This window comes from Schistocerca cancellata, chromosome 7 (genome assembly GCF_023864275.1).
Source record: "Schistocerca cancellata isolate TAMUIC-IGC-003103 chromosome 7, iqSchCanc2.1, whole genome shotgun sequence".
NCBI classification, from domain to species: domain Eukaryota; kingdom Metazoa; phylum Arthropoda; class Insecta; order Orthoptera; family Acrididae; genus Schistocerca; species Schistocerca cancellata.
In genome coordinates, this window is record NC_064632.1 from 259,054,608 (window position 1) to 259,082,467 (window position 27,860).

Here is a 27,860-nt window from a genome sequence, read left to right on the forward strand (position 1 = left end):
CGCAAGCATACAGGAAGCTGAATAATGACCCCACTAACAACGTTCTCAGAACTGTGTCGCGGTTAATAAAAAAGTCCTCCATTGAAGAGAGTGTACAGAAAGGTCTCTGCAATTCGGTTGCGCTACCACCGAGGCTTTATGGATTGCCCAAAATTCATAAAGAAAATGTGCCTTTAAGACTGATACTAAGTGCCATTGGTTCGCCCACCTACTCGTTAGCCAAGTTTTTGACTACGCTGTTAAAAACACATGTAGGCCGTTCGGACTCTTATATAAAGAATTTGACACATTTCATCAGCAGATTGAATGGCATAGTGGTCCAGCCGGAGGACATATTGGTCAGCTTCGATGTGGTATCGCTGTTTACCATGGTTCCACTTAATGATGTATTGGAACAGTTGGATCGAATTTTTCCTGTCGATATTTTAGAACTGTTTAAGTGTTGTTTGACGACCACATACTTCAAGTGGAATGAACAGTTTTATGAGCAAACGGATGGCGTGGCTATGGGAAGCCCCCTAAGTCTCGTAATTGCAAACTTCTTTATGGAGAAATTCGAAGAACAGGCCTTAGGTACTGCCAGCAAGAAACCAAATGTATGGTTCGATACATGGATGACACGTTTGTGGTGTGGAGACATGGTAGGGAGGAACTAAGCCGGTTCCACGAACATCTGAACAGTATAAACTCGAGAATTCAGTTTACAATGGAGGAGGATATAGACGGCAAATTACATTTCCTCGATGTGCTTGTTTTTAGAAACGAAAATGGTAGTTTGGGCCACTCAGTGTACCGCAAACCCACGCACACGGACCGTTATTTGCATCGGGATTCGAAACACCACCCACAACAGAAGCGGGGTGTTATCAAGACGTTAGCGGACAGAGCTAGAAATATTTGTGAACCTGAGTTGCTCGACGCTGAGATGGAACATCTCCACAATGCACTAATGAAGAACGGATATTCGTCCGCCGAAATAAAACGTGCGTTGAGGCAGCCACGCAGAAATCATACTGACGTACAGGCTACTGCAAAATCTAAGGTTTTCCTGCCGTTTGTTAAAAATGTAACGGAAAGAATAGGGAGGATCTTGACGAAGCGGAATATTACCGTAATTTACAAGCCCACCAGGAAGATACAGGAATACCTTAAGCCTGCCAAGGATGCTCGCAAACCATTGGAAAAATCTGGAGTGTATAGGATCCCATGCAGCTGTGGTGATGTTTATGTGGGTACCACTAAAAGAACTGTTTCTAAACGTTTGGAAGAGCACAAAGGAAATTATAGAAGAGGAGAAACGGAACGATCAGCTGTTGCGGAGCATGCTTTCCAGCCAGGGAACCACAATATTCGCTTCGAGGAGACGCAAGTACTAGCGGCCACGAGCGGATATTACGAAAGGCTCTACAGGGAGGCAATCGAAATCACTAAACACCCAAATAATTTCAACCGAAAGGAGGAGGGCGTCAAATTAAACGGTATATGGATGCCGGTGTTAAAGAAGATGTGTACCACCCGTCCACTACTGGGTGATGGCAACGGCGATCGACGGCGACGGACAGCGGCCAATTGCACTGATGTTTTCAAAACACGTGACGTCACGCCGCGGCGCGGGGGCGCGCGGACACGGAATTTAGCGGCTTTCAGTAGCGAGCCAGTGTGTGTGTTGGACCTTCCATCAAGCTACGGACCCCCTTGAAGATGTCTCCCGCAGTCAGAGACGAAACGTTGGGAATCACCACAGATTTCATCAACCGATCACGGCATAACAGCCCGGATAATTACAATGGACATTGCTAAAAATGTATGATGTGTGTGATTAGAAGCAAACAATTAACTGTCAAATCTCACGCTGTACATAGTACATAGTATGAGTGACAAAACATGTCTACATGCAAAGTGGAAGCACAGGACACTACTGTCTGATTCTTATTTTGACATTGGCTTACGAATGATTTGAGCCTGTTTCACTTCTCAAGATGACAATTTAAACTGCTGAAACCAGTAAAGTGAACCAAAAGTTTTCTTGTGCAGCTGATAATTGATTTTTTATCTTTGTTGTTTCTCTATTACCCCCTGAAGTATTGTGTTGACACCCTGGGCTGCTCTCTCTTGTGTATTCATTCAAACAGTTGTGACTGCCATACCCTGCTGTATCTCTTACTATCTGGCATATGAGAGAGGTGAATTCATGGTGGTTTTCTAGAACTGCCATAGGACCACACTTGACAGTCAATCATACTCCTTTCAGTGCCATTTTCTTGATTCACTGGCACCATTTGAATTTCTTGATTGCTGTGACATCCTTTACTGGGCTCCTTTCCTCAAGTGTGACATTTGTCGGCTTTTGTCATCTTAAGATTAATGATGTCGCACAGGGCCAAAACATATATGTATGATTGTTATTTTCCCATGACATTGAGCCCTGTTCTTCAATCATCCTTCCACTAAGTGCACTATCTACTGATTGTCTCCAATGTTTTGTTCAGTTTGCTCTGGAATTTGTCCCAGCTATTTAGCTTTTCTTCACTTTTCTAGAACCACTGCTGGACAGTACCATTCAAGTAAAAGTACAAATTTGCCAAATGCATCATCTCATACCACTTGTCATATCTGCTGACTTGGTCAAAGCCCTCCAGCCATTTTCTTGGGTCCTGACCAGTGTCAAGAAAACTGATAGACGCCTGACATGCAGGTGACTTACCACTGTCTTGGAATCAATCTGTTTCCTGAATATACTGATCTTGGTAACAATGTACTGCTTGTATACCCATTCCTATCCATATAGATGACTCCTTTTATGTTGCATAAGTGGAGCACAGGTGATGTGGATCTTTAGAAGTACCCAGCATCTCCACCAAACAACGTCATGTTCAAAACACAGTCAAGTTCAAATAAAAAGACAGGGTCATCAATGAAGTCCAACGCTTAGCATTGAAAGCAGGTTTATCAGTGACACCAATTTACAGCCAGAACAGAACTGACCTCCTGAATGGAGAGTACAGCTGTTTACACAAACACTGAATATTTCAGAATGCTGGTGTTTAGACAAATATCGAATACCGCAGAATATACAAATACAGTGGAACTTCGATTTTATGGTTTTTTTTTGCAGTTTTATGCCATAAATAAATAACCAGTGTGAAAACCTATGAGATCAATGCTATAAATTTCCCAGTTTTACATTTCTTCTTAGTAAGGTCTACCTCGATTCTATAGCCTTACTTGACATCTCGCTTGAATTTGCCCTACTTTCTTCCTACTGACATCTGATGTGGCTGGACGAGTTATAAGTGGAAAAAAAGATGGACAGTTCACACCGCCGGTGGTGATTGAGTTATCAGAATATTTTAGGCCCTTGCAGAGAGGGGAGATGTGAGAGAGGAAATACTGAGGTGATGCGTGATCAGCGTTGCCAACATGAACTGCAACATTTAGCTTCATTGCCTAATTATGGTACAACTACTGCCAGATTGCAGCAGCAATGGAAAAACATAACAGCCAAAGCAAAGTGTTCTGGATGAAGCCAGTACCTGACAAAGGGGACCAGCCACCACCATGTACTGTATTCAGCAACAATCTTGATCAGCAATCATTTAAATTGAAACCCTGAGTCTCGAAGAATATGCCCAGCCAGAATCAAGGAAATGTTGACCACTTCTGGCTAGTGAGCTCTTATTGGCTGGCGTCTTGTTACATTGCCTAATAGTCAGTGCAGCCACAGCACCATACTAACACACTTTGTTTAGCTCACTATGCAATGAGTTTATGGACCTTGGCCTACAAAACATTCAAAATTCCTGAAGTATTGGATTATAAAGCATAAACAGGCACAGCAACTATACACCAAAGTTGGTGCAAGAATTTCATTCTTCTCCTCCTCCTAGGCAGCAGTTTTCCCAACACTCATAATGTCAGCCGACATAACCAAATCACAAATCCATAAACAAACAACAAAGAAATTTCAAAATGTTATGTCATATACTAGACCTATTATGAAAAATAGTGGGTTTTGCCACTAGTAATACTGTAGGGTATGTAACTGAAAAGACTATCGTTTTTGCTATTGATGTATGAGGTAATTGAGCCATTTCAAAATGCACTACTGTCACAAATTATAGTTTAAAACACGTATTTTGAGGGTTCTTTCTTTTTATGTTCACCTTGAAAATAGCAAAACTTTATAGCCTACATGATGAAATAAACTGAAAACTGTGAAATATGGCGAAAACTGCCAGATTACAATATCTCAGATGTCTGTAATATCTTGGATGTTTATTTTCTGCATGCTGCCACTAGTTGTGTAAGATGGTGACATCACGTTAATGCAGTGGCTTCTAGCATGTAGAGTGATAAACAGCAAGCTTACTTAGTGTCTTGTTCCAAAGTGCAGCTGATATGACCAGTGTGTAACAAATGGAGTGACCACGGCTTCAACTTAGGTTTAATTTATATAGCTTTATGTCATATGCCCTTCACTACCACACATCAGTTTTACTTACAGTACTTCTGCACACAGCATGTCAACAAAATCCGGAACATAACATGCCTCTGGTGGCTGCAGCCAACGTAGGGTACTCCATTTGCTATGTGCGGCACCACAATTAGCAGAGCATGTTCAGCGAAAAGTTGTGTGATGGCTTTTTCATCTTTGTTGCACCCCTGAATGCTATTTAATGTGTCATGATGGCAGACATTGTTATAAATGTAAGACTGCTGGGACAGAGATACACTGAAATCACAGCAGGCTTAACTTTGTTTTATATTCATTGGTATAAATAAGTACCACATGTGAAGGAAAATGACAAGTTTGAAATGCAAATGGCACATGTCGGCATTACTGCAGAATGTTCCACTTTGACCACTCAGCCCAATGAACAAGGAAAACTTTATAAGTAATACACTAGAGGTCACCAGAGTATGCTGCACTGCCACTGGCTACAGTAGGAAAAAACCCACTCACGCATGTCAGATTCTGATGCCTTTCACTGTACTTCACAGTTTTCGGTTTAATTCAACATGTTCATCACTTTTTGCTTTTTTCTGTGTGAGCACAAAGGAAAGATCTCTCAAAAATGTGTGTTTTGATGTATAATTTGTGGTCATAGCATGTTGGAAAACAGCTCAATGACTTTGTACCCATATACTAATTTCAATATTCTGACGAGTTGTTACTTGCTGTTACACATCTGTGATTTTTAAAAAACTGATGAAATTCATAACCACAAATTATTGTATAAACATTGTATTGTACATTTCATTTCCTTCACTTATACAGGTTTTATACCTAATGTATTGGAGGGTATTAGGATTTTTAATCACATATGCCAATTACAAATGTTTTTGCTCATATTTTTAGAATTTTAACATTTCCATTGATTCTGAATTTTTGTCAATTTTGCCTTTTTAAAGTCTGGACTACATGGAAATGTAAAATAGGGGTTTCACGACACTTATAAGAGTTAAGTGGCATTAACGAAAAGCAGTGGTTGAGAAGGAAGACAGACAGTTTTGTAGCCTATCCCAAATGTTGTTCAGTATCTATGTTGAGCAAATGGTAAAGGAAACCAAAGAAAAATGTAGAGTAGCGATTGAAGTTCAGGAAGGAGAAATAAAAATTTTGAGGTTTGCAGTGACATTTTAATTCTGACAGAAACAGCAAAGGACTTGAAAGAAATGTTGAACAGAATGGACAGCATCTTGAAAGGAGGATATAAGATGAACAAAATCAAAATAAGGATAACAGAATACAGTTGAATTAAATCAGGTGATGTTGAGGGAATAAGATTAGGAGATGAGACACTAAAAGTAGAAGATGAATGTTTCCTATTTGGTCCACAAAATAACTGATGATTGCCGAAGTAGAGAGGATATAAAATGTAGACTGGGAATGGCAAGAAAAGTGTTTCTGAAGAAGAGAAATTTGTTACCATATTTACCTCTTTGGAAGTCTTTTCTGGAGTGTAACCATGCAGGGAAGTGACCATGGGCAATTAACAGTTTAGACAATAAGAGAATAGAGTCTTTTGAAATGTTGTGCTACAGAAGAATGCTGAAGATTAGATAGACAGATTGTGTAATTAATGAGGAGACATTGAACAGAACTGAAGAGACAAGAAATTTGTGGTGCAACTTGACTAAATTTGATTTGTAGCACAAAATCTGAGACATCAAGGGATCACCTACTTAGTATTTGAGGGAAGTGTGTGTGTGAGGGGGGAGGGGCAGGGGGGGGGAGCAAGAGGGGGGGGGGTGATCAAGAGATAAATACAGTAACAAGATTCAGAAGGATGTATGTTGCAACAGTTAAAATGAAGAAGTGTGCACAGGGTAGAGTAGTGTGGAGAGCTACATCAAACCAGTGTTTGGACTGAGGACCACAACAACAACAATAAGATATTTCAAGAATCTTCCAGAAATGATAGATACTAAATAACAAACAATTGCTAGTGGTAAGGACTGAATTGGCAAACTGCAGCATGCCCATCAGCAATGCTAACCACTACACCACTCTGCATCCACCTCAGCTCATGGTATTATTATATTATTCCTTCATATATTGTTCTTAGATCAGACTTTTATTTTTTGCATATACCTTCACAGAATGGTATGGTTGAGTCATGTCCTACTTCAGAATTCATCACTATAGAATTCATCATTTATAGGACAAGTCAACAGATTGCCCCTACTCTTCTTCTTCTTCTTTGTCATTTGGGCCTATTGAGGACCAAAGGGTTTGTATCTATCCTCCAGCAAAATTTTTCTTTTTTCCATCTTCCAGTAGTCTATCTTTCACCTGTGAGCCAGCCTCCTCTCCTCCATCCACTTTGTTCCTGTGGCCTTCTTACTGGTAATGAACACTGGGAAAACTCCCTGCTGGATAACTCTCTGGAACCACAGTCAGCCTTTTGGTTTGTCCAGTCTGATCTCCGTTATTCCAAATCTGACTTTATGATGTGTAGGCTTTCCCTCTACCTGTCACTTTGAAGATCCTGTAGGTGAGTCTGCAGGGATTCATGCAGGTTATGTTCCCCCTGAAGGCCAATCACCTTTCCCTTTCACACTACAAGTCCTCCTGATGTTTGTACAGCTCGTCGTTGCGGCAAATTCTGTATGCACCCACATCTTCTCTTACACATTCTAGTATAATTCTCAAACTTTTCCACTCCTTTATTTCCAGTTTCCTGTCTGGGCCCCATCTTACCATTATGAGGCATTCAGATGGATACAGAACAGAGTGTTTTACTGCCAAGTTGTAGTGTTGGAATTTGAGGTTCTTGGAGAAGTACTTGGATGAGTAGATACTTCTCTAGAAGTGGTAATTCTTTTCTGATTTGGTGCATCTTGTGTCTATCACTAGGTTCTTGCTCTGATTTGTACAGATCCACTCTACTAGGCACTTGATTGTAGATACTTTTCTTATGGTGGTGCCTTCTAGTGGGATTGTAGAGGGGGTGCCTTGATTTTTGTCTTTAATTCATTCTCCTGGATGTTGATCTTCAGGTCAGTCTTACCTGCTACATGGTAGAGGCCTTGTATATTCTAAGTAGCCTCCTCTGTACTGATTGCTAGTGAGGTGAGGTGAGGTCATCAGCAAAAGCTAGCATGGTACATTGAGGTTATCTTTCTTGTAGCCAACTTTCAGGTCAGCTTCTGGTGATAGCAGTTCCATCCATTGTCTAACAGTTTCCTTTAGGATGCATTCATGGTGAACAAATACTCTTCGCCGATGACAGCAATATGATAGTCACTGAGAAAACGAGAGAACTCCTTGCAGAGAATGCAAATGAAACTCTCAAGGAAGTTTACGATTCATCAATAAGCAATAAAGTGACATTGAACATAAAGAAAACTAACGCCATGAATTTCAGCTTGAAGAGGGAAAATGTCCATGTTAAATGAAATGTAGATGGCACCTCTACAGACTGTGTAACAGATGCAAAATTTCTAAGAATGAATATTGATTCTCAGTTGAAGTGGTGTGAACACACAAAGGTACTTACAAACAGAATGTTATCATCATGTTATGCCCTTATAATCCTATCATCAGTGTGTAACATGCAGTGTCTTTTAGTTACATACTATTCATATGTACACTTAATTCTTAGCTACGGCATTCTTTTTTGGGCGAACAAATACACAAAATATGAACACAATTTTCAAACTCCAGAAAAGAGCCATAAGAATAATAACCAAAAACAGTAGTCAACCTCACTGTAAAGATCTGTTCAAAACACTGGGGATTTCAACTGATCTGTGTGAATACTTTTACCAGTCAGTTGTACACATCAAAAATAACTTTTGTAATTACTGCACAAACAGCTCTATCCATGACCATGGAACAAGAGCTACTCTACTTACATTTACCAAGAGAAATAACCATAAAACTCAAAACAGCATTTTCTACCAAGGAATAAAACTGTACAATAAATTACCAAAAGAGATTAAAGAAATTACAAAAATACACTTATTTAAAAGAGCAGCTAAAAAGTACCTGTTATGCAATACATTTATATATTGAAGGATTACTTAGATAAAACAGAGTAGGGATTTGGTAAAAAAAATGTTATACAAATAAATACAAGGTGTACAATTTTGCTTCTACAGTTTTTTCCCCAACATTTGAGGCTTTAATGAAACAAATTGGTCACACATATATCATTCAAAGTATTTTCCATTACTGGCCACTACTTTCTCCCATATTTTGGGCAGTGTACAAATCCTGCGTCGAAAAAATTGTTCATCTTTTGAAGCGATCCACGAATCAATCCAATTTGTGACTTCTTCATGAGATTGGAAGTGTTCGTCAGCCAGGCCATGCGCCATTCATCTACACGAGTAATAGTCAGAGGGATCAATGTCTGGAGAATACGGCAGGCGGGGTAGGACTTCCCATGTTAATGTTTCCAAGTACATTTTGACCTCCTTTGCAACATGGGGTCGAGTGTTATCATGCTGCAAAATCACTTTATCGTGCCTCTCACTGTAATGCGGCCGTTTGTCTTTTAATGCTCTGCTCAAACGGATTAATTGTGTTCGATAATGAGCACCTGTGATTGCTTCACTTGGGTTTAGCACCTCATAGTACATGTCACCGAGCTGGTCCCACCAAATGCAGAGCATGATCTTGGAGCTGTGAATATTCGGTTTGGCCACTGATGTGAAAGCATGGCCATGATATCCCCATGATTTTTTGCGTTTAGGGTTATCATAATGAAACCATTTTTCATCTCCGGTCACAATGCGATGTAGAAATCCCTTCTGTTTTTGCCTCTGAAGCAACTGTTCACAAACACACAAATGCTGTTCAACGTCTCTTGATTTCAGCTCACACTGTAACCAAGTTCCTTCTTTCTGAATCATGCCCATAGCCTTGAGATGTTTTGAAATGGCTTGTTGTGTCACCCCCCCCCCCCCCCCCTAATCATGACAATTCTTGAGTCTGATGTGAGTCTTCACTCAGCAATGTCTCCAATTCTGCATCTTCGAAAACATTCTCTCTTCCACCCCTATGCCAGTCTATGACGTTAAAATCACCGTTCTTGAAGTGCTGAAACCACTCACGACACGTTCTTTGACTAATAGCGCCCTTACCATACATACTTGAGAGCGTTCGATGAGACTCAGCCACTGTTTTCCTCATATTGAAACAAAACAGTAACACCTCCCGCAAACAACAAGAATTAGGCTCGTAAACTGACTTTTCAATCAAGAAAAACTTTATGATGCAGACACAAATTGACTAATGTTTGAATGAGGTTATGTTGATCGAGGTCCAAGCTAACTGCCTGACATCTGCGATCTGTTTCTTTCGATCACTACTTACTGTTGTCGCCACCTATCGGCCAACAGTGGAAGCAAAGTTGTACACCTTGTAATAATAATTATTATAAAACATCCAACATTTCACATGACACCTCCACATTATGTTTTTCCCTTCTTTTTTCCTTTCCTAGAAAAACTTATCCCCAAGCTATGCACAGCACAACACTAACACCTCTTCCTCTTTCTGAGCTCAACATCTCATTCATTATAGAGGGATGCTGACCCAGTTTTTCCAGATAGCAAATGGGAAGCTGCGGTACAGAAAATGGCCCAAAGATCACCATTTTGTGTGTGTGTGTGTGTGTGTGTGTGTGTGTGTGTGTGTGTGTGTGTGAGAGAGAGAGAGAGAGAGATTGTGTGGGTAGTGAGTGAAGTGTTATGAAACAATGTGTGTATCGAGTGTGCAGTGACTGATAGTGAGATATGGGTGAACAGTGTGGCATTACATTATTTAGACATCACGTGCTTCAGGGTTGCATGGTCTAGTTTTAGGGTCTTCCCATCCAGGTCAAGTTCCAACAGTGTGGAGAAAAGGGTTCATCTATCTACAGAGTCATAAGCCCTCTATTATTATAATTATTATTCAGTTAATAATTTATAACTATTCACAATTTACAAACATGGGGATTAAAGCAGTATTCTCTCACACAAGCCCACAAAAACATAAAATATTTAAACCACTTACTTCAACAGCAATAATTTGGTGTGGAGAATATGTGAAATAAATTAAATTACTTACTCTTCTTTAATAGTCATATACCGCTTCTGTGACTCAGAAGAATATTTTTTCAGAAATTTATGAAATTCATTTTGATAACTAACTGACTCTTGGAGCATGGTGTTCACCTTCACAAAAGAATTTTTAATCTTTTCTTCATACTCTTTTATTGTATTTTGCCTGCAAAAAAGGCGTTATGTTACAATCATAACATTATTAAAATATTGCTACATTTAACAAATTGAGCATTACTATTTAATCAAAGTATTTATATAAATGTGTTATGTCAGAACAAGCACATCCAGGGTGATCAGAAGTACTTTTGTAAACAAGAAGAGGGGGGGAGGGAGTAAAATTTTTCATACCACAATAATGACAAATGTCAAGCAGAGATATGTGCAAAACTGCTTCATATCTGAGTAGTTAATGACAGAACATTTTACAAAGGCCTCCATTTATGAATACATAATAATTACAGTTTTTACTGTTATCAATGTACTTACAGAAGTCAAACATCTGCCTTTCTATCTGTTTGTTAATATCTTCTGCCATGAAGCCTATAGCTAAAATATGGACATGCTTAACTGCAATAGAGCAGTCTCTGCACCTGTTATGATGATAAATGGTGTGTTAATTTCTTCTATCTTTCAACTTTCATAATAGGTGATGGATTAGCCCATTACTGATGACAAAGAAGGAAGAAGGACAATAATAGTGATGAATGATCTACACACATCAAAAAAGTTTTGCATCACCCTGGTTCCCAGAACCCCTGAAGACAGATGTTGACTGTGGATATTGCATCACAGACAGAGTCCCTTTGACTGTCCAGAGATGTCACTAAACCCGCCCAAAGACGTAAACAACAATGCATGAGCAGTGCCTATTAGACAGAGGAGGTCCATCAGCAATCAGTTCCTGTCATTCCACCAGAAAGGAGATACACGGCTCGTGTTGCCTGTAGTTCAACCATGCCTACACGGTCAATACCCGCAGTTTGATCATGTCTGCATAATTACTTTGGGTCAGGAAGGGCTCTCAACAAGGGAAGTGTCCAGGTGTCTCAAAGTGAACCAAAGTGATGGTGTTTAGACATGGAGGAGATACAGAGAGACAGGAACTGACAATGACATTCCTCGATCAGGCTGCCCAAGGGCTACTACTGCAGTGGATGACTGGTACCTATGGATTATGGCTCAGAGGAACCCTGACAGCAATGCCATTATGTCGAATAATGCTTTTCATGTAGCCACAGGATGTCATGTTATGACTGAAACTGTGTGCAATAGGCTGCATGATGCATGACTTCACTCCTGGCGTCAATGGTGAGGTCCATTTTTGCAACCACAACACCATGAGCATGGTACAGATGGGCCCAACAACATGCCAAATGGACTGCTCAGGATTTGCATCACTTTCTCTTCACTGATGAGTGTCGCATATGTCTTCAACCAGACAATCGTCAGAGACATGTTTAGAGGCTACCTGGTCAGGCTGAACGCCTTAGACACACTGACCAGTGAGTGCAGCAATGTGGAGGCTCCTTGCTGTTTTGGCGTGGCATTAATGGGGGGGCAGACATACACCGCTGGTGGTCATGGAAGGTGTCATCATGCCTGTATAATACGTGAATGCAACCATATCAGCAGCATATTAGCAAGGCATTTGTCTTCATGGATGACAATTTGCACGCCCATCATGCACATCTTGTGAATGATTTCCTTCAGAATAATGACATCATTCGACTAAAGTGACCAGCATGTTCTCCAGACACGAACTCTATCGAACATGCCTGGGATAGATTGAAAAAAGTTGTTTATGGACAATGTGACCCACCAACCACTCTGTGGGAACTATGCCGAATCGCCGTTGAGGAGTGAGACAATCTGGACCAACAGTGCCTTGATGAACTTGTGGATAGTATGCTGCAACGAATTCAGGCATGCATCAATGCAGGAGGATGTGCTCTGAGTATTGGAGGTGCCTGTGCGTACAGCAATCTGGACCACCGTCTCTGAAAGGTCTCGCTGTATGGTACAACATGCAATGTGTGGTTTTCATGAGCAATAAAAAGGACAGAGATATGTTTATGTTGATCTCTATTCCAATTTTCTGTACAGGTTCCGAGGCTCTCGGAACCAAGGTGATGCAAAACTGTTTTTGATGTGTGTATATTAGAATCCATCCAGACTGATTTAGGGTGATTACAAATTTTTGTCAGCTGAAATGGGCCAAAATTCAAAGATATCTTTGCCTGATTATCTGGTTGCTGTTTTACTGAAACATGTTATCAGATTCACCAAGAACTATCCGTTTATTATTTACTTTCTTTTCCATATTAAGATTCATTTTGACATGTTTTATGGTAAATCACAGCAGAGTGAATTATATTTCATATCTTTTGAAAGCTTTAAATGTTTTTCATTTCTGAAGTCTTCTGTTCTTTAAGAGAGACATGGTGCTGCTCCACTTATTTCTACATTTTCTGCACTAAGACCTTTATGACTTCAAAAATCTGTGATCAAAGTATTACTTTTAAAGAGGTGCATAAAGTTACATAGGTGCATAAAGTTACAGAACCATAGAACGCTAATCAGTAAAATAGGTCATTCATTGATATATACAGGGTGATTCAAAAAGAATACCACAACTTTAGGAATTTAAAACTCTGCAATGACAAAAGGCAGAGCTAAGCACTATCTGTCGGCGAATTAAGGGAGCTATAAAGTTTCATTTAGTTGTACATTTGTTCGCTTGAGGCGCTGCTGACTAGGCGTCAGCGTCAGTTGATGCTAAGATGGCGACCGCTCAACAGAAAGCTTTTTGTGTTATTGAGTACGGCAGAAGTGAATCGACGACAGTTGTTCAGCGTGCATTTCGAACGACGTATGGTGTTAAACCTCCTGATAGGTGGTGTATTAAACGTTGGTATAAACAGTCAACTACCCGAGGCGATGGATCGGCCGCCAGGCAGCCCATGACAGAGCACTTCATCACTGGCCTCCAAGAAGCCCTGATCTTACCCCCTGCGATTTTTTCTTATGGGGGTATGTTAAGGATATGGTGTTTCGGCCACCTCTCCCAGCCACCATTGATGATTTGAAACGAGAAATAACAGCAGCTATCCAAACTGTTACGCCTGATATGCTACAGAGAGTGTGGAACGAGTTGGAGTATCGGGTTGATATTGCTCGAGTGTCTGGAGGGGGCCATATTGAACATCTCTGAACTTGTTTTTGAGTGAAAAAAAAACCTTTTTAAATACTCTTTGTAATGATGTATAACAGAAGGTTATATTATGTTTCTTTCATTAAATACACATTTTTAAAGTTGTGGTATTCTTTTTGAATCACCCTGTACATTTTATTGTAGTTTCAGCCAACATAATGAGACTTTGCTGAATTTATGCTGCTTTCCCAAAAATAATTCCTTCTCTTGAGAGAGACTGCAAACAAATTATTGATGTGGTACAATATTTTACACATCATATATGTGCCTGCAAAGGATTTGGAGAAAATGATTACAAAATTCAAAGAAACAGGTTCTTTTGAAGTGCAGTGTGGCAGAGGCAGGTAAACAATTGATTTGGCATCAGTAAGAGATGTAGTTACAGCATTGCAGGAGGGATTCAGCAATGGTGGGTAAATGTGCAGTGCACAGGGAGTCAGCCGAACTTTGGACCTATCAGTGAGCACTTTGCATAAAACTGTATAAAATATCTTGCATTGCTATCCATAGAAAATTACTGATGTTCAATAGTTGCTTCATGCCGACATGCCAGGAAGACAAATGTCTGCTCTAGAACTTCTTTCACATGGGTGTGAACATTGAATAGCCATGGGACATTCTGTGGACAGGCAAAACCTATTTCCATCTCCAAGGACATGTCAATACACAGAACTGCAGAATACCTATTCATAAATCGAATGCACTTCATTCTGCAAAGATAACTGTGTGGTGCAAATTGACAGCATTGTTCATCATATCACCGAACAGCCAGTGAAGCAACTGCTGTAGAAACATTTTGCAAATTCTAGAATTATCAGCTGTCATTTACCTACAGCCTGGCTGTCCAGATAACCTGATCTTAATCGTGTGACTTCAGGCTGTGGAGTTATCTAAAATATTCTGTGTAACTGCATCAAGGGCACACATTATGCAACACATTCAAACATGACCCCTTAGATGATCCGATCTGCTGTGGAACATGGTGTTTCTTGATTTCAACTTGTGACAGAAAATGGTGGACAGTATGTTAAACAAATTTTGTGCCAGTCTCACAACAATTAAAATAAATGTCATTGTTGCTTTTTTATGCAGTTTTTGGCCTCAGGAAAATTAAAAGCTAATGTTATTGTTAGTTTTAATGTGTTTTTTTGCCTTAGGACAATCAACAACTGATTTTCCTCATCTAACGTGGTATGACTGCGCCATGGTGGATGGGCTTACCTAACAGTGCCACAACTACTGAATACCAAACTTATACAGTCTTGCGCACTGAACAGTATGCTTGGTTTAATATGTAACTCACACCATAGCTGTCATGCTACAACTCATCCGTCATTTGTAGCTTAGTATATTTATGTTATGACGCTTATAGGTGCCATCTAGTTTCCATAACATTTCCTCCTCCTTCAATAATATTCCGAACAGCAGTTCTTTTCTTCCAGTATTTTGAAACTGGAACTTTAATTATAATCACCCTGTATTTCAAGCTCCTATGTGCGTACAATGAAGACAAGATTAGATTGATCACAGCACTCATGTAGGCATTTAACCAATCATTCTTCTCATGCTTCATACACAAATGGAATGGGCAGGAACTTTAATATGTGGTACAAAGTGAAGTACCTTCCACAGTGCACTTGACAGATGTTTGCAAAGGATAGAGACAATATAGATTTCCACTGTGGTTGACACTGAACTTTCTGGACACAGTTCAGCAAATACCTCAACTGTGGTACAATGCCCCATCTTTTCAGCTTGACAACCATCCCTGCTTCAATCTGTGTTATTGATTAATTCATTCATCATGTACCATTGATCCCATCAAAGAGAGGAATCTTTAGTGATGTGAAATGAGTCAAGATAACCATAACAAAAAGAGAATCAACTCTTAGAAATTTGTTCTGCACATTTTGCAGATGATAAACTACTGTCACACCGCTTAACACTACTCATGTTTGTACAATCCAAATGTAATCCACACCACTAGCAGGAAAGCTGCTGCTCCATCTGTCACATCAAACAGCTCCTGTTCACCCCCTAATTTAATTTGATTACATTGTCTGTTTTAACGAAAATAGTTGGGGCGTGTTGACAATACACTAAAACTTACCATGCAGGTATCCAATGAACACTGTAATGTGTCATGCACCTAAAAAGAATTTTCAGTTCTTGAAACTAATTAATTAGAAAATTTAGAGGAATCGCCAATGATGTATGTTTTCAACTTTCTTGTTTTATCTTTAATGAGAGTATGTTGAACTTCTTTGCACCAGAATACACAACTCCACTCAGGACTTTAGAGAAGCAGGCAAAGTCTACTTGGAAATTATATTTGAGTCTTTTGTTGTGACTGTGCAAATCACACTTCTGCTGATACTGATTTTATTATAAGAAGTTAAGACTGTTAAGGATGAAATGAGCAAAAGAATTAGATGGTCCTCAAGGAGACTTCTGTAAGGCATTTGGTTATTTACTTTACACAATACTCTCATGACTCACTTCTGATGGACGAATATTCCATTTTCTTTTGTACCACAAGATAATTTTATAAGTCAATGGAAAAAAACTGCTAAATAAACTAACATCCTCATCTTTAGTTCAAAACAATGAAGGTTACTTCTAAGAGCAAAACATGCTAAACCAAGCTTGGTGATTAGTTTATGTGATGGCTGCACTTTAACATGATTCATTTTGACCCCCATGAACTTCACACACACACACACACACACACACACACACACACACACACACACACACACAGTTTATTTTGGTTTTTGACCATTAATGTTTACTTCTGTTGCTAGGAGGTTACATTTGCTATATGAGATTAAGACTTAAACTGCTTGCTGTGGACCAGTTGAATACCTGTACAACTTTAAAATCCCACAGTGCTATGACTGAATAAAAATCTTCTTTAATTTACAGTCATGCGTGTGATTATACATTCATGTGCTTTTGGTTGAGTGCTCCATGGCAAGTGGTAACTGAGTGCCACGTGGCTGCTGGCATCATCCTCTTAGTTCCTGGGACAGTACAATAAAAGAAGCAAGAGAGATCAAAACAGTAAATAACAACTTCAGTAAAGATGGCAGCTTATGTACTGAACTTACATGGGCTCAAGACATAAGACAAGATTCTCACATAGATATAAAACCAAAGACCATTTATTGCAACAAGCTAATGTTGGAGAGGCTGAGGCTTATAGCTGATGGCTGGCAGCTTGTTGTGGCTGCTGAGGCGTGATGCCCAGTTTGGTATAACAGTAGGAAATTGGCAGGAACTGCCTGCTTTGTGGCAGACAGCTGCCTAAATACCGTTCATGCAGATGGATATGGTATCGCCTACTTGTGGCATGTGACACAGAGGAAGCAAATAACACAATGTTCACCGCACCTCCTAGAAGCAAGAAAGCACTGCCTTAGTCAAATCTGATGCTACAATTCACAACGGCAGCTACCAAAGTTGCTCATGAAAAGAAACCTGGTGTTGGTGTTTTCACCTGGGAGATTTTGTGTGTTATTCTTGTGTTACCTGCAAGCTGGTGCTTCTGCAATGAGCAGGGCAAGCCTGTTATTCTTTTGGACTAAGTACTCCAATACAGCAGCTTATATCTCAGTACAGCATGGAACCTGGCCATAATTTAATTCAAGTGGGCACAGCAGATGTACGACAAAAACAATGCACTAGCTTAATCACTGGCAACAACTTAAGACAGTACCATGGCTATATAAAGACAAGGCCAGCAACCACATTTAATTACTTAATGACGGCTGAGGTATTCTAACTCAAGCTCATAAATTTGCAACACCTTGACACTGCTGGAAGCCACAGAAGATTGTTTTCAGTTGCAGGCTCACCTGGGTGTCGTATGAGCTGCATTGGGTAAGGCTGAGTTAGGAAATGCTTGTCATCGGAAGACATAAAGCTTTTGTGCCTTTTCCTTAAGTCATTGGAATATCATTTATGTATGTTGAGAACAAGAGGGGACCCAGTGTTGATCCTCATGGGACATGTTACATTCCCCATTCTGAGGTTAATTTCATGTTTATGATACAATCTGTCAGTGAGACCCTCTGCTTTCTGTTGTGAAGATAACACTCCAGCGAAGCAAGATGGATATCATTAATGTGATAAAATTTTAGTTTGTCATGTAGAATAATGTGGTACATTCAACAAAAAGCTTTGGAAGTCCGCAGAATATATCAACACAATATTTTTTTGTCTTGCTGGGCCAGGACTACATTTAGTGGGATCTTGTCTGGCTACATGTGTGGAGAATCTTTATATAATCCAAACTGCAAGGCAATTAATAAATTCTGCTTAGAAAAATGAGTCAGTACTCTACCACAGTCACTATATCAAAAACTTTTGAAAATACTGGAAGGAGTGAAAGGTGTCATAATTAAAAGTAGTTTGTTTATTTCCAATTTTATATATGGATGTACAGCATATTGTCTGTAAGGAAACAGACTCTTAGTCTTTGGTTTATGACAAAAACAGGGCAAGTTTAGTCCTATTACTGAGCACAAAATTTTAATATTCCATTAGAAACACTGTCATAACCATCAAATTTACTACTTTATAGTGGTCTAATAAGCTTCGTAACATCATTAGTTATGTTTTTGGAACTGCTGTCTGTACCTAGTTCATGCAGTGTCTGCCAAAGCAAATCTAATGCATCCCTATTTGAATGTTTCTTAGTGGGTGCTATGTTTGCTGCCATTATGAAGAAGTAATCATTTGGTGGTCAATAATTTCATTGTGTCATCATTTGTGCTACAACTATTTTCTGGGGATTCAATCGAATATGGATTGCTGGTTTCGTCTGTTTACTGTTTGACAATGTTCCACATTATTTTAGCTTATTCTTGGAGTGTCTTCTTTTTTTTTATATGGTGCATGCGTTTAGCTTTTTATTAACAGGCTAGAGGATTTTAAAATACCTGGGGCAATGGAGTTTCAACTTTTGAATACAGCTTGTTCTCTGAATTAGGTAAAGCTCTATGTTCCTAGGACAAGCTACTTTAATCCCAGGAGTTACTATTCCTTATAATTGCTTCTGTTCATTTTCATTTATTTATTTTTGGGGAGGGGAAAAAACTGAAAGTGTTGTAGAAATATGTCAAAGAAAAAGTAAAATTTTCTATCTACACTGTCTGCCTTACAAAATTCCTCCCAGAGTTGTTCTGTTTTGACACTTAGCAGTTGATACTGTACACCAGCTAGATACTCAGACAGGGACATTGCATTTCTCAGACAATGTTCTTATCGGCTCAATTATCCAGGCGTGATTTTGATACACCCTCACAACTTGTCCCAGTACCTCTCTCCTACTTTTCTTTCTACACAGAAGCTCTCCTGCATACCTTTTTCAACTAACATTCATGTAAGAGAGAATACTGTGGCTAAATAGCTAAGCCACAGAATATTACATTCAATAATCTGCATATTTTATTCCATGTTTCCCATTCATTATTTACATAAACCCCTTTCTTGGATGTTAGTGATTCAGATACTAAATGGATCTTCCGATCCTTGTAGCGTAATGAATACTGAAATCAAAGCATTCTCAGTGAGTGTACTTCAGTTTATTGTTTAATGTTCAGATAAATACAACTCCATCGTGAATGCTATTCATCGGCACAGGATGAGTCAGTTGCTGTTCATAAGCAACTGTAAATCATTCTGAATGTTATCAAGTGAACAGAAGCTACTTCAACTGGGTGTCTTGGTCAAAACACCAAGAATAATATACCAGAGATATCTCAAGTACTCTTTGCTCCAATGGACACTGTCTCCTCTGTACAAAGTGAAGTATCTGCACTAGCAGAATAGAAATACGCAAAACACATGTTCGAAAACAATTTATTGGACTCACCACAACAAAACAATAATACAATATCCTAAAGAACAACCGACTCGATCCCAACTGCGGGTCGCCACAACTACAAAATAACACATAATAATAATAATAATAATAATAATAATAATAATAATAATGATAAAAAGATCCAACTCTTTATAGGGAGTGAACACAAACAGTTCTACAATATCCAGAGATTTGTCGTCTATACCAAGAGATCGGCCAGCTCAAAGAAGCGTCTGGCCATGGCTGCAGCTCTGGATCTTTACGAGTGGAGCATTGAACTGCCTTTTGCCGGCAGTGCACCGCCTTGTAAAGCCCATTGGCGGATTTACCTGCCGGAACTATCTGCGATCACATGCCTGGCATAGCAAAGTAGTTCCTAGGCTAGCTGCAACCTCTGCTGAAGCTGTTCTGCAGCCCCCATGAATGGGTAGTGGTCCCTGGTGGCTGTTGGTGGAGACCTGGTGGTGTGTTGTCCTGTGGCTGCCAGTAAGTCTTTGTTTTGACAACACAGATGATATAGGTTTTCCTGGTGAATATACGCCCTGTGATGCAGGCATCCCATGATGGTTGGACGTAAAGGGGGATGCTGATGCAGTAGGCGCTACGATGTCCGAAGTGTGCGGCCACCGCACAAAGTACTGGATCTATCATCAAACACCCACTTGACTGTGAGAACTAAGGGTACCACATCCATTCCCATTAACAATAATTTTGGGGTACTGTCTTTCACTGAAACTGAGCCAGTGTAACACACTTCACCTGTAAGAGAGCTTGCTGTGACCCATGTCATGGGAGAGGAAGTGCTGAAGATGAAAGGTCTGTTAATCATCAGCAATTCAATACAAGTAATAGTATCCCTAAGGGAAATGGCAACAAGGGATCGGAAGGCCACTCTGTTCAACCTGCTGAAGAGGCTGTTCAGGTAGCCACTGAGGCAACAAGTTGCAGATTGTGACTCATGATGAAATGAACGTGCCTATCATCTGTGCTCTGAAATGCAACACAGGTGATTTTTGGTATGATATTAATGTTACATTTCCTGTGTATGAACTGTAACCCACATATGTTCAGTGTCAGTACATATACTTAGTAAAATTTCTCTTGGTCACCATTCTTAATGTTTGCTGAAGTGGCTCTACTGTTCAGTTCCATCTAACTGTGTTACAGCAGTCTTCACAGGACTCCATCTCCTTGTACATGGATGGTTGCTGACAGAGAGTGTTAATTGTCTTCCAAGCTACTTGAATGATGTAAACAACTTAACTTTAAACTTTCTGTGTTAACACTTTCTCTAACAAAAACACTGTGTCACAATATCCAATCTTGCATACAGTGTGGGCTGGCAGACCTTTCTAATGCTAATGTAGCTTGGATAAGATCAAGACAAGATGTCTTCTGTACACAAGCCACTTCGACAGTCATTTTTCATGGCATTCATTGTAGCCATGGCCTTCTCTATTTCTCCTTGTCTTTTTAACACCTTCCCACCGCAACACCAAGGAACAACTGGCCCTACAAAGCAGGTGGAGAGATCACTCGCTGTCTTGCCTTGTAGATACGTTGAGTTCAAGATACTACGTCATTTGCACATACTGCAACAGTATCTGACATTCACACTCTACGGAACATCATGAACATCTTTTGCCATCATGTAAACATGGGAGTGAGACATGTCACTTCACAAAAATGTCATATCACACTTCAGGTTCAAGGTCATACTTGGACAGAGAGTTGAGAAGATTAGCCTAGTTTACAGAATTTCAAAGCAGCTCACAATCTGCACCATTGTATCCAGACCTGATCTGGGAGTGGAGCTGAGGAGGAGAAGCCTGAACTGGAGAGTTCAAATGTTAAATCTGTGTGTGTGTGTGTGTGTGTGTGTGTGTGTGTGTGTGTGTGTGTGTGTGTGCGCACGCGCGCGTGTGTGTCGTTAGTGGATTTCTCAACGCAATCCAGATAATGATAGTTGTAAGAGACCTAGAAGTATTAATGTCAGACCCAAAGAAATGGCTCTCACAGATGAAATGATTAAAATCCTACTGATAAACTGCCAACGAATCTGAAACTTCCTGGCAGATTAAAACTGTATGCCCGACCGACACTCGAACTCGGGACCTTTGCCTTTCGCGGGCAAGTGCTCTACCATCTGAGCTACCAAAGCACAACTCACGCCCGGTACTCACAGTTTTACTTCTGCTAGTACCTCGTCTCCTACCTTCCAAACTTTACAGAAGCTCTTCTGCGAACCTTGCAGAACTAGCACTCCTGAAAGAAAGGATATTGCGGAGACATGGCTTAGCCAGAGCCTAGGGGATGTTTCCAGAATGAGATTTTCACTCTGCAGCGGAGTGTGCGCTGATATGAAACTTCCTGGCAGATTAAAACTGTGTGCCCGACCGACACACGAAATCGGGACCTTTGCCTTTCGCGGGCAAGTGCTCTACCATCTGAGTTACCGAAGCACGACTCACGCCCGGTACTCAAAGCCCCAAAAATTAAAGTAGCTCTAAAAAGCAGTGAATGTCATGTAATACTGGGCATAAAAAGCTGGCAAAAAACTGACACTGACAACAATCAGATTTTTGTGGTAAATTTAAGTGTACATCAAAAGGATAAGCTATTACGAAATATAGGTGGTGTATTTTTTGAGACAGAATTGGAGTTTCATGCAAAATTGTTTGGGCAAGACCTCATATCAAGAACAGGCATAAACTTGTGATTGGATTTTTCAGCAGACCATAAGACTCATCCTCAATTGTAACTGAAAACCTTAGGGAACACCTCTGTTTGTTAGTATGAATGTTCCTCAATCATAGTGTCATCACTGGGGGAAACTTTAATCATTCAACAATTGATTAAGATAATAACAGTTTTGTTAGTGGTGGGTGCAAAAGACATCCTGCAAAACATTATTAATGCATTTACTAAAAATTACCTACAACAGATAGTTCATAAGATCACTTACAATGGAAATATATTGAACCCAATGGCAACAAACAGACTTGACCTCTTCAAGAATGTACAAGTTTGAACTGACTTCAGTGACCAGCACGTAGAAGGAGCAACAATGTTTACTTAAGTACAGAGGGAAACAAAAACAAGTAGGAAGATTTATGTGTCCAATAATCTGGATAAAGAAGTTATCTTGCCATCTTTCAAAGAAGAATTCAAATCATTTACCTCTGGGCACAAGGATGAAGAAGACTTGTGGTTCAAGGTTACAGAACAGTCGACAATGGACTGCATGTATCAATATCTAGTTGAACAGTTTTTGAAGGGAAGGACCCTCAAAGAATTATAGTCACTATCAAGAAATGTCTAAAGAAGCAACGACTACTTCATAATAGGTGTAAAACACAGCAAATGGCTATAGACAAAGAAATGCTGAATGAAACGCCGTTGAGAAGGCAATGTATGAAGCCTCCAATGACTAACACAGAAAAATCTTATCAAAAGATCTCTAAAAAGAACTACTTAAAATACTTGTCATGTGTAAAGTCAGTCAGTGGCACCAAAATTAGTGTCCAGCCATACTGTAGAACCCTTGAACAAAGACTGTGTTCACTGATTGGAAAAAAAGCACAAGAGCCAACTGTCTACAAGATGGGTAACAGAAGTGATCTGCAAAACTATCATCCAATCTCACTGACATCCTGTTGTGACTCGCCAATCTTTCAAAGTGCCACCGGACAGTTACGCGGACCCTCTACATGCAGCACTTTCTGACAACCATGCAGCAGCAGCGCCACGTAAGCGGCCAGCCAGCCAGCGGCCGCTACACTCGGACTCAGTAATGATTTGACTGTTAAAGTGTACATACGTCTTACTCTGTTTACTTGATCTGTGACTTTCATACATTCTGTCTTCCTTGAAATATATTTGTTCAATTTGAAGTTATAACAATTGGTGATGAGGTAGTGATTTCTCTTTTCCATTGTTGACCCACGTTTCCATGGCTACTTTAGAGCAACTATTGCAAGGTCTCATAGAAAAGCAAACGCTTCTCACAAATGCGATTCGTGATTGCATCGCGGCATCAAATGCGGGGCGTCTCTCATTGTTGTCGCTACCTCCTTTTCCTCCTTACGACGAGACGGCGGAAGACTGGTCTGATTACAAAAAACGTCTTCGACAGCACTTCATGTCGCGGAAGAACAAACATGTAAGTCTCTGTTCCTTTCATGGATTTCACCTCAAATGTATCGGTTGTTGTCGCAATTGGCTCCTTTGAAAGATCCTGTGTCTTTGTCCTTTGCCAAAATGTGCTCACTTCTGTCCGTCTATTTTCAAAAGCAAACACATGTGGTAGCCTCTCGTGTTGCCTTTTATCATTGTCAAAAACAACCGAATCAATCCTATCGTGCTTGGGCTGCTGAACTTCACGGCCTCAGTAGAAAGTGTCAATTTGTTACTGACGTTCACAAAGAATCCTACGCCGATTCCATGGTACGGGATGCTATTATCCGATTGGCGCCCGACAAAGAAGTTTGGCAACGTGCCCTTCAGTTGGCAAATCCGACTCTAGATGAAGTCCTATCCATTGCTCAGTCTTTTGAAATTTCTCGCGCCGCTGGAGTGCAAATAGAGGCATGGGGCAACGTCGGAGAAATAAAACCTTTGTGCGATGTTGACAAAGCGTGTGGCGTGTCCCCGCCGGCTCATGTGGCCGCAGTATGCTCCCAAGCACGGCCTCGGCCTATCCGTAAACAAACCTCTAAGAAACTGCAGCAAAACCCACGGCAACTTCCTTCATGTCCGCGGTGTTTTACGAAACATTCCTGGGAAGATTGTCCACAACGTTGGGCCGTGTGTCACAAATGCAAAAAAAAAAAAAAAAAAAAAAAAAAAAAAAAAAAAAAAAAAAAAAAAAAAAAAAAAAAAAAAAATCCGACCGCATACATTATGTTCATGAACATGATGCTGATTCTGATTCTGTGTTGTCTGTCAATTGTACTTCTTCCCTTTCAGGGAAGTTATTCCTCACTGTCCAAGTACTTGGTCGAGATGTTCGCATGCAGGTGGATACTGGTTCTGCTGCCACTATCATCAATTCTCAGACGTATCTTCAGTTGGGTTCTCCAATCCTGTCACCTGTCACTAGGCAATTACGGACTTACAATAAACAGAAGATTTCTCTCTTGGGACAATTTGATGCTGAGGTATCTTACAAATCTGTCGTTTGCACTGTTCCCGAATTTGTGGTAGTAGCGCGAAGAATCGTTTTGGTTTCGATGCCTTTCGCATTTTTGGGTTCTCCATAGATGACTCAATATTGTCTCTGATGCTATTCCTTATGCTCAATTGGATTCCTTGTCGACGACATTTTCGTCCCTTTTTTCTCCTGGGTTAGGCCGTGCAAATGACTTTGAAGCTCATATCATGCTCAAACCCACTGCTCGGGCTAAGTTTTTTTGGGCTCGCCCCATTCCTGTGGCCCTTTGTGATCAGGTCAAACAGGAGCTGGATCGTCTCACTGCTTTAGGGGTCTTGCTTCCTGTCACTTCCAGTGAGTAGTCCTCTCCTGCCGTTGTCGTTGCTAAGCCAAATGGTGATATTCGTCTCTGTGGCGATTTCAAAGCCACTGTAAATGCTCAACGCCTTATCGACACTTACCCTATGCCTCGACCTGAAGAATTGTTCTTTTAACTTGCTGGAGGCCAGTATTTTTCTAAAATTGACCTGTCAGAAGCTTATCATCAACTTCCTCTCGACGCTGCTTCCCGGCAGTTTCTGTTCCTTAACCCGCCTTTCGGCCTCTATCCATACCAACGATTGTCATTCAGGGTTGCCAGCACCCCTGCTCTCTTTCAGTGATTCTTGAAACAATTATTGCTCACTGTCCCTGGGTGTATAAATTACCAGGATGACATTGTTGTCACTGGCTCCGCCACTGACGAACATCTTCAAAATCTCCGCACACTTTTTCATGTCTTACAGACTGCCGGTCTTAAGTGTAATCTTCAGAAATCAAATTTTTTCAGGCATATATCATGTACTTAGGGTTTCAACTCTCTCGGGATGGTATTCGTCCACTTCAGCAATCTGTCGCTGCGATCGATGCCCTTCCTCGCCCTACATCTGTTAAGGAACTGCAGGCCTTCTTGGGAAAATAGCATACTATCACAAGTTTTTACCATCTGCTGCTTCGGTGGCTCAGCCATTGCATCACCTGTTGCATAAAAACATGTCTTTGCATTCGTATTCTCAAATTGAAAAAGGAGCTTTGGCCATTATTTAAGCTCTTCATAAGTTTGGTGTTTTTCTCTATGGATCCAAATTTCATCTTGTTACGGATCACAAACCACTTGTTTCCTTGTTTCATCCATCAACGTCACTTCTCAACAAGGCTGCACACCGCCTCCAGCGTTGGGCTCTCTACTTGTCTCATTTCAATTATGAGATTCATTTCCGGCTGACGGCTCAACATGCGAATGCTGATGCACTGTCTCGCCTTCCTGTGGGTCCTGATCAGGCATTCGATAGGGACGAACTTTTGTGTTTCCACCTGGATGTTGCCGAGCAGCGGGTTGTGGACGGGTTCCCCATCACAGGGGACTGGCTGGTGGCTGCTACGAGTTCTGACCCTACCCTCTCCCAGGTTTTACGCTGTATTCAGAAGGGTTGGCCAGATCGTCTGTCCGCTAAGACTTCTGATCCGTTGCAGAACTACTACGCTTTGCGTTACCGCCTCACGGTTAGGGATGGTGTTATCCTCCTTTCCACCGAAAATGCTTCGCTGCGTGTTGTGGTACCTGCGTCTTTGCGTGCTTCGGTATTGCGCCTCCTTCACCAAGGGCACTGGGGTGTGTCTCGCACAAAATCTCTGGCGCGCCGTCATGTGTACAGGCCCAGCATCAACTCTGAAATAGCACACATGGTCGCTGCCTGCGGCGCTTGTGTGTCACAGGTCGCTGCCCCAAAGTCATCTTTGTCACCGTGGCCTTTGCCTGAGAAGCACTGGGAGTGTATTCATGCTGACTTCGCAGGACCTTTTTTAGGTACTTATTGGATTCTCGTTGTTGACGCTTACTCTAACTTTCCTTTCATTGTCCATTGTACGTCGCCTACCACTGCGGCAACCACCAATGCTCTAGCTCGCATTTTCTCTTTGGAAGGCCTTCCCTCTACTCTTGTTACTGATAATGGTCTGCAATTTGCCTCTTCTGATTTTGCGGATTTTTGTGCCCATCATGGTATCATGCATGTCACGGACCCTCCGTTTCATCTACAGTCAAACGGTGAGGCTGAACGACTGGTCCGCACATTCAAGGCTCAGATGAGGAATATCCTGACTTCTTCTGCTGCTGATGATGCGCTTCTCCAATTTCTTGCTTCTTACTGTTACACCGCTGTGGGTGACCACAGCTCGGCTGAGCTCTTATATGGCCAACAGCCCTGCACGCTACTTCATCTTCTGTGGCCTTCTAGCTCACGGCCGCGGGTGCCTTCGCTTGGCTGGTTCACCGCCGATGACCTTGTATGAGTATGAGGATATGGCAGGCGGCCAAAATGGAGTCCTGGCCGCATCTTACGACACCGTGGCCGATGCCTGTATGAAATCCAGATGGACACGGGTGTTATTCGGACCAGCTTCGGCCTTGTGTGCAGGCAACGCCTGTTCCGAATGCCGCTACACCACCTTCAGCTCTACCTGACGCTCAGGATACTGGAATCTCTCATTACTCACAATGCAGTCCTCTCACCATCATATTGGTGCCAGCACAAGAACTGATGCCACCAGGAGATGTGCTCATGCAGGAACCAGATGATCATCATCTGTCGGAGCAACTCTACTCGCCTCCTTCTCCTATGGACGCGGCCACATCGCCCATGTCTCCTGTTATAACAATCGGACTTGCCGCAATGGGCAGATTGGTGCACGGGACCCCAGCAGATTCGACCCCCACGTCTCCTGTCATCTCGACCTGTTATCATCGGGTACACTTCCACCCGTACACGAAGCCTCCTCCTCGAGACTTTATGGCCAGTCAAACAACACCTTTGGATGTTAGCAATCTTCAGGCCACCCCCATCAAGACCTGTGCAAAAACTTCAAAGGGGGCAAAAGTGTAGTGACTCGCCAATCTTTCAAAGTGCCGCTGCGCAGTTACACGTGTCCTCTACATGCGGCGCTGTCTGCCAGCCATGCAGCAGCAGCACCACCTAAGCAGCAAGCCAGCCAGCGGCCACTAGGCTCGGACTCAGTTATGATTTGACTGT

At 41.2% G+C, this 27,860-nt stretch overlaps 1 protein-coding gene across 1 annotated transcript in view; it reads right to left on the reverse strand.

The window, feature by feature from the left end:
* Positions 1-27,860, reverse strand: part of LOC126092723 (uncharacterized) — a 213,023-nt gene that overhangs the window by 63,677 nt on the left and 121,486 nt on the right. The window contains exon 5 of the mRNA XM_049908447.1: positions 10,565-10,723. Within this exon, the coding sequence (XP_049764404.1) occupies positions 10,565-10,723 (159 nt within the window). The remainder of the gene's footprint in view (positions 1-10,564; positions 10,724-27,860) is intronic.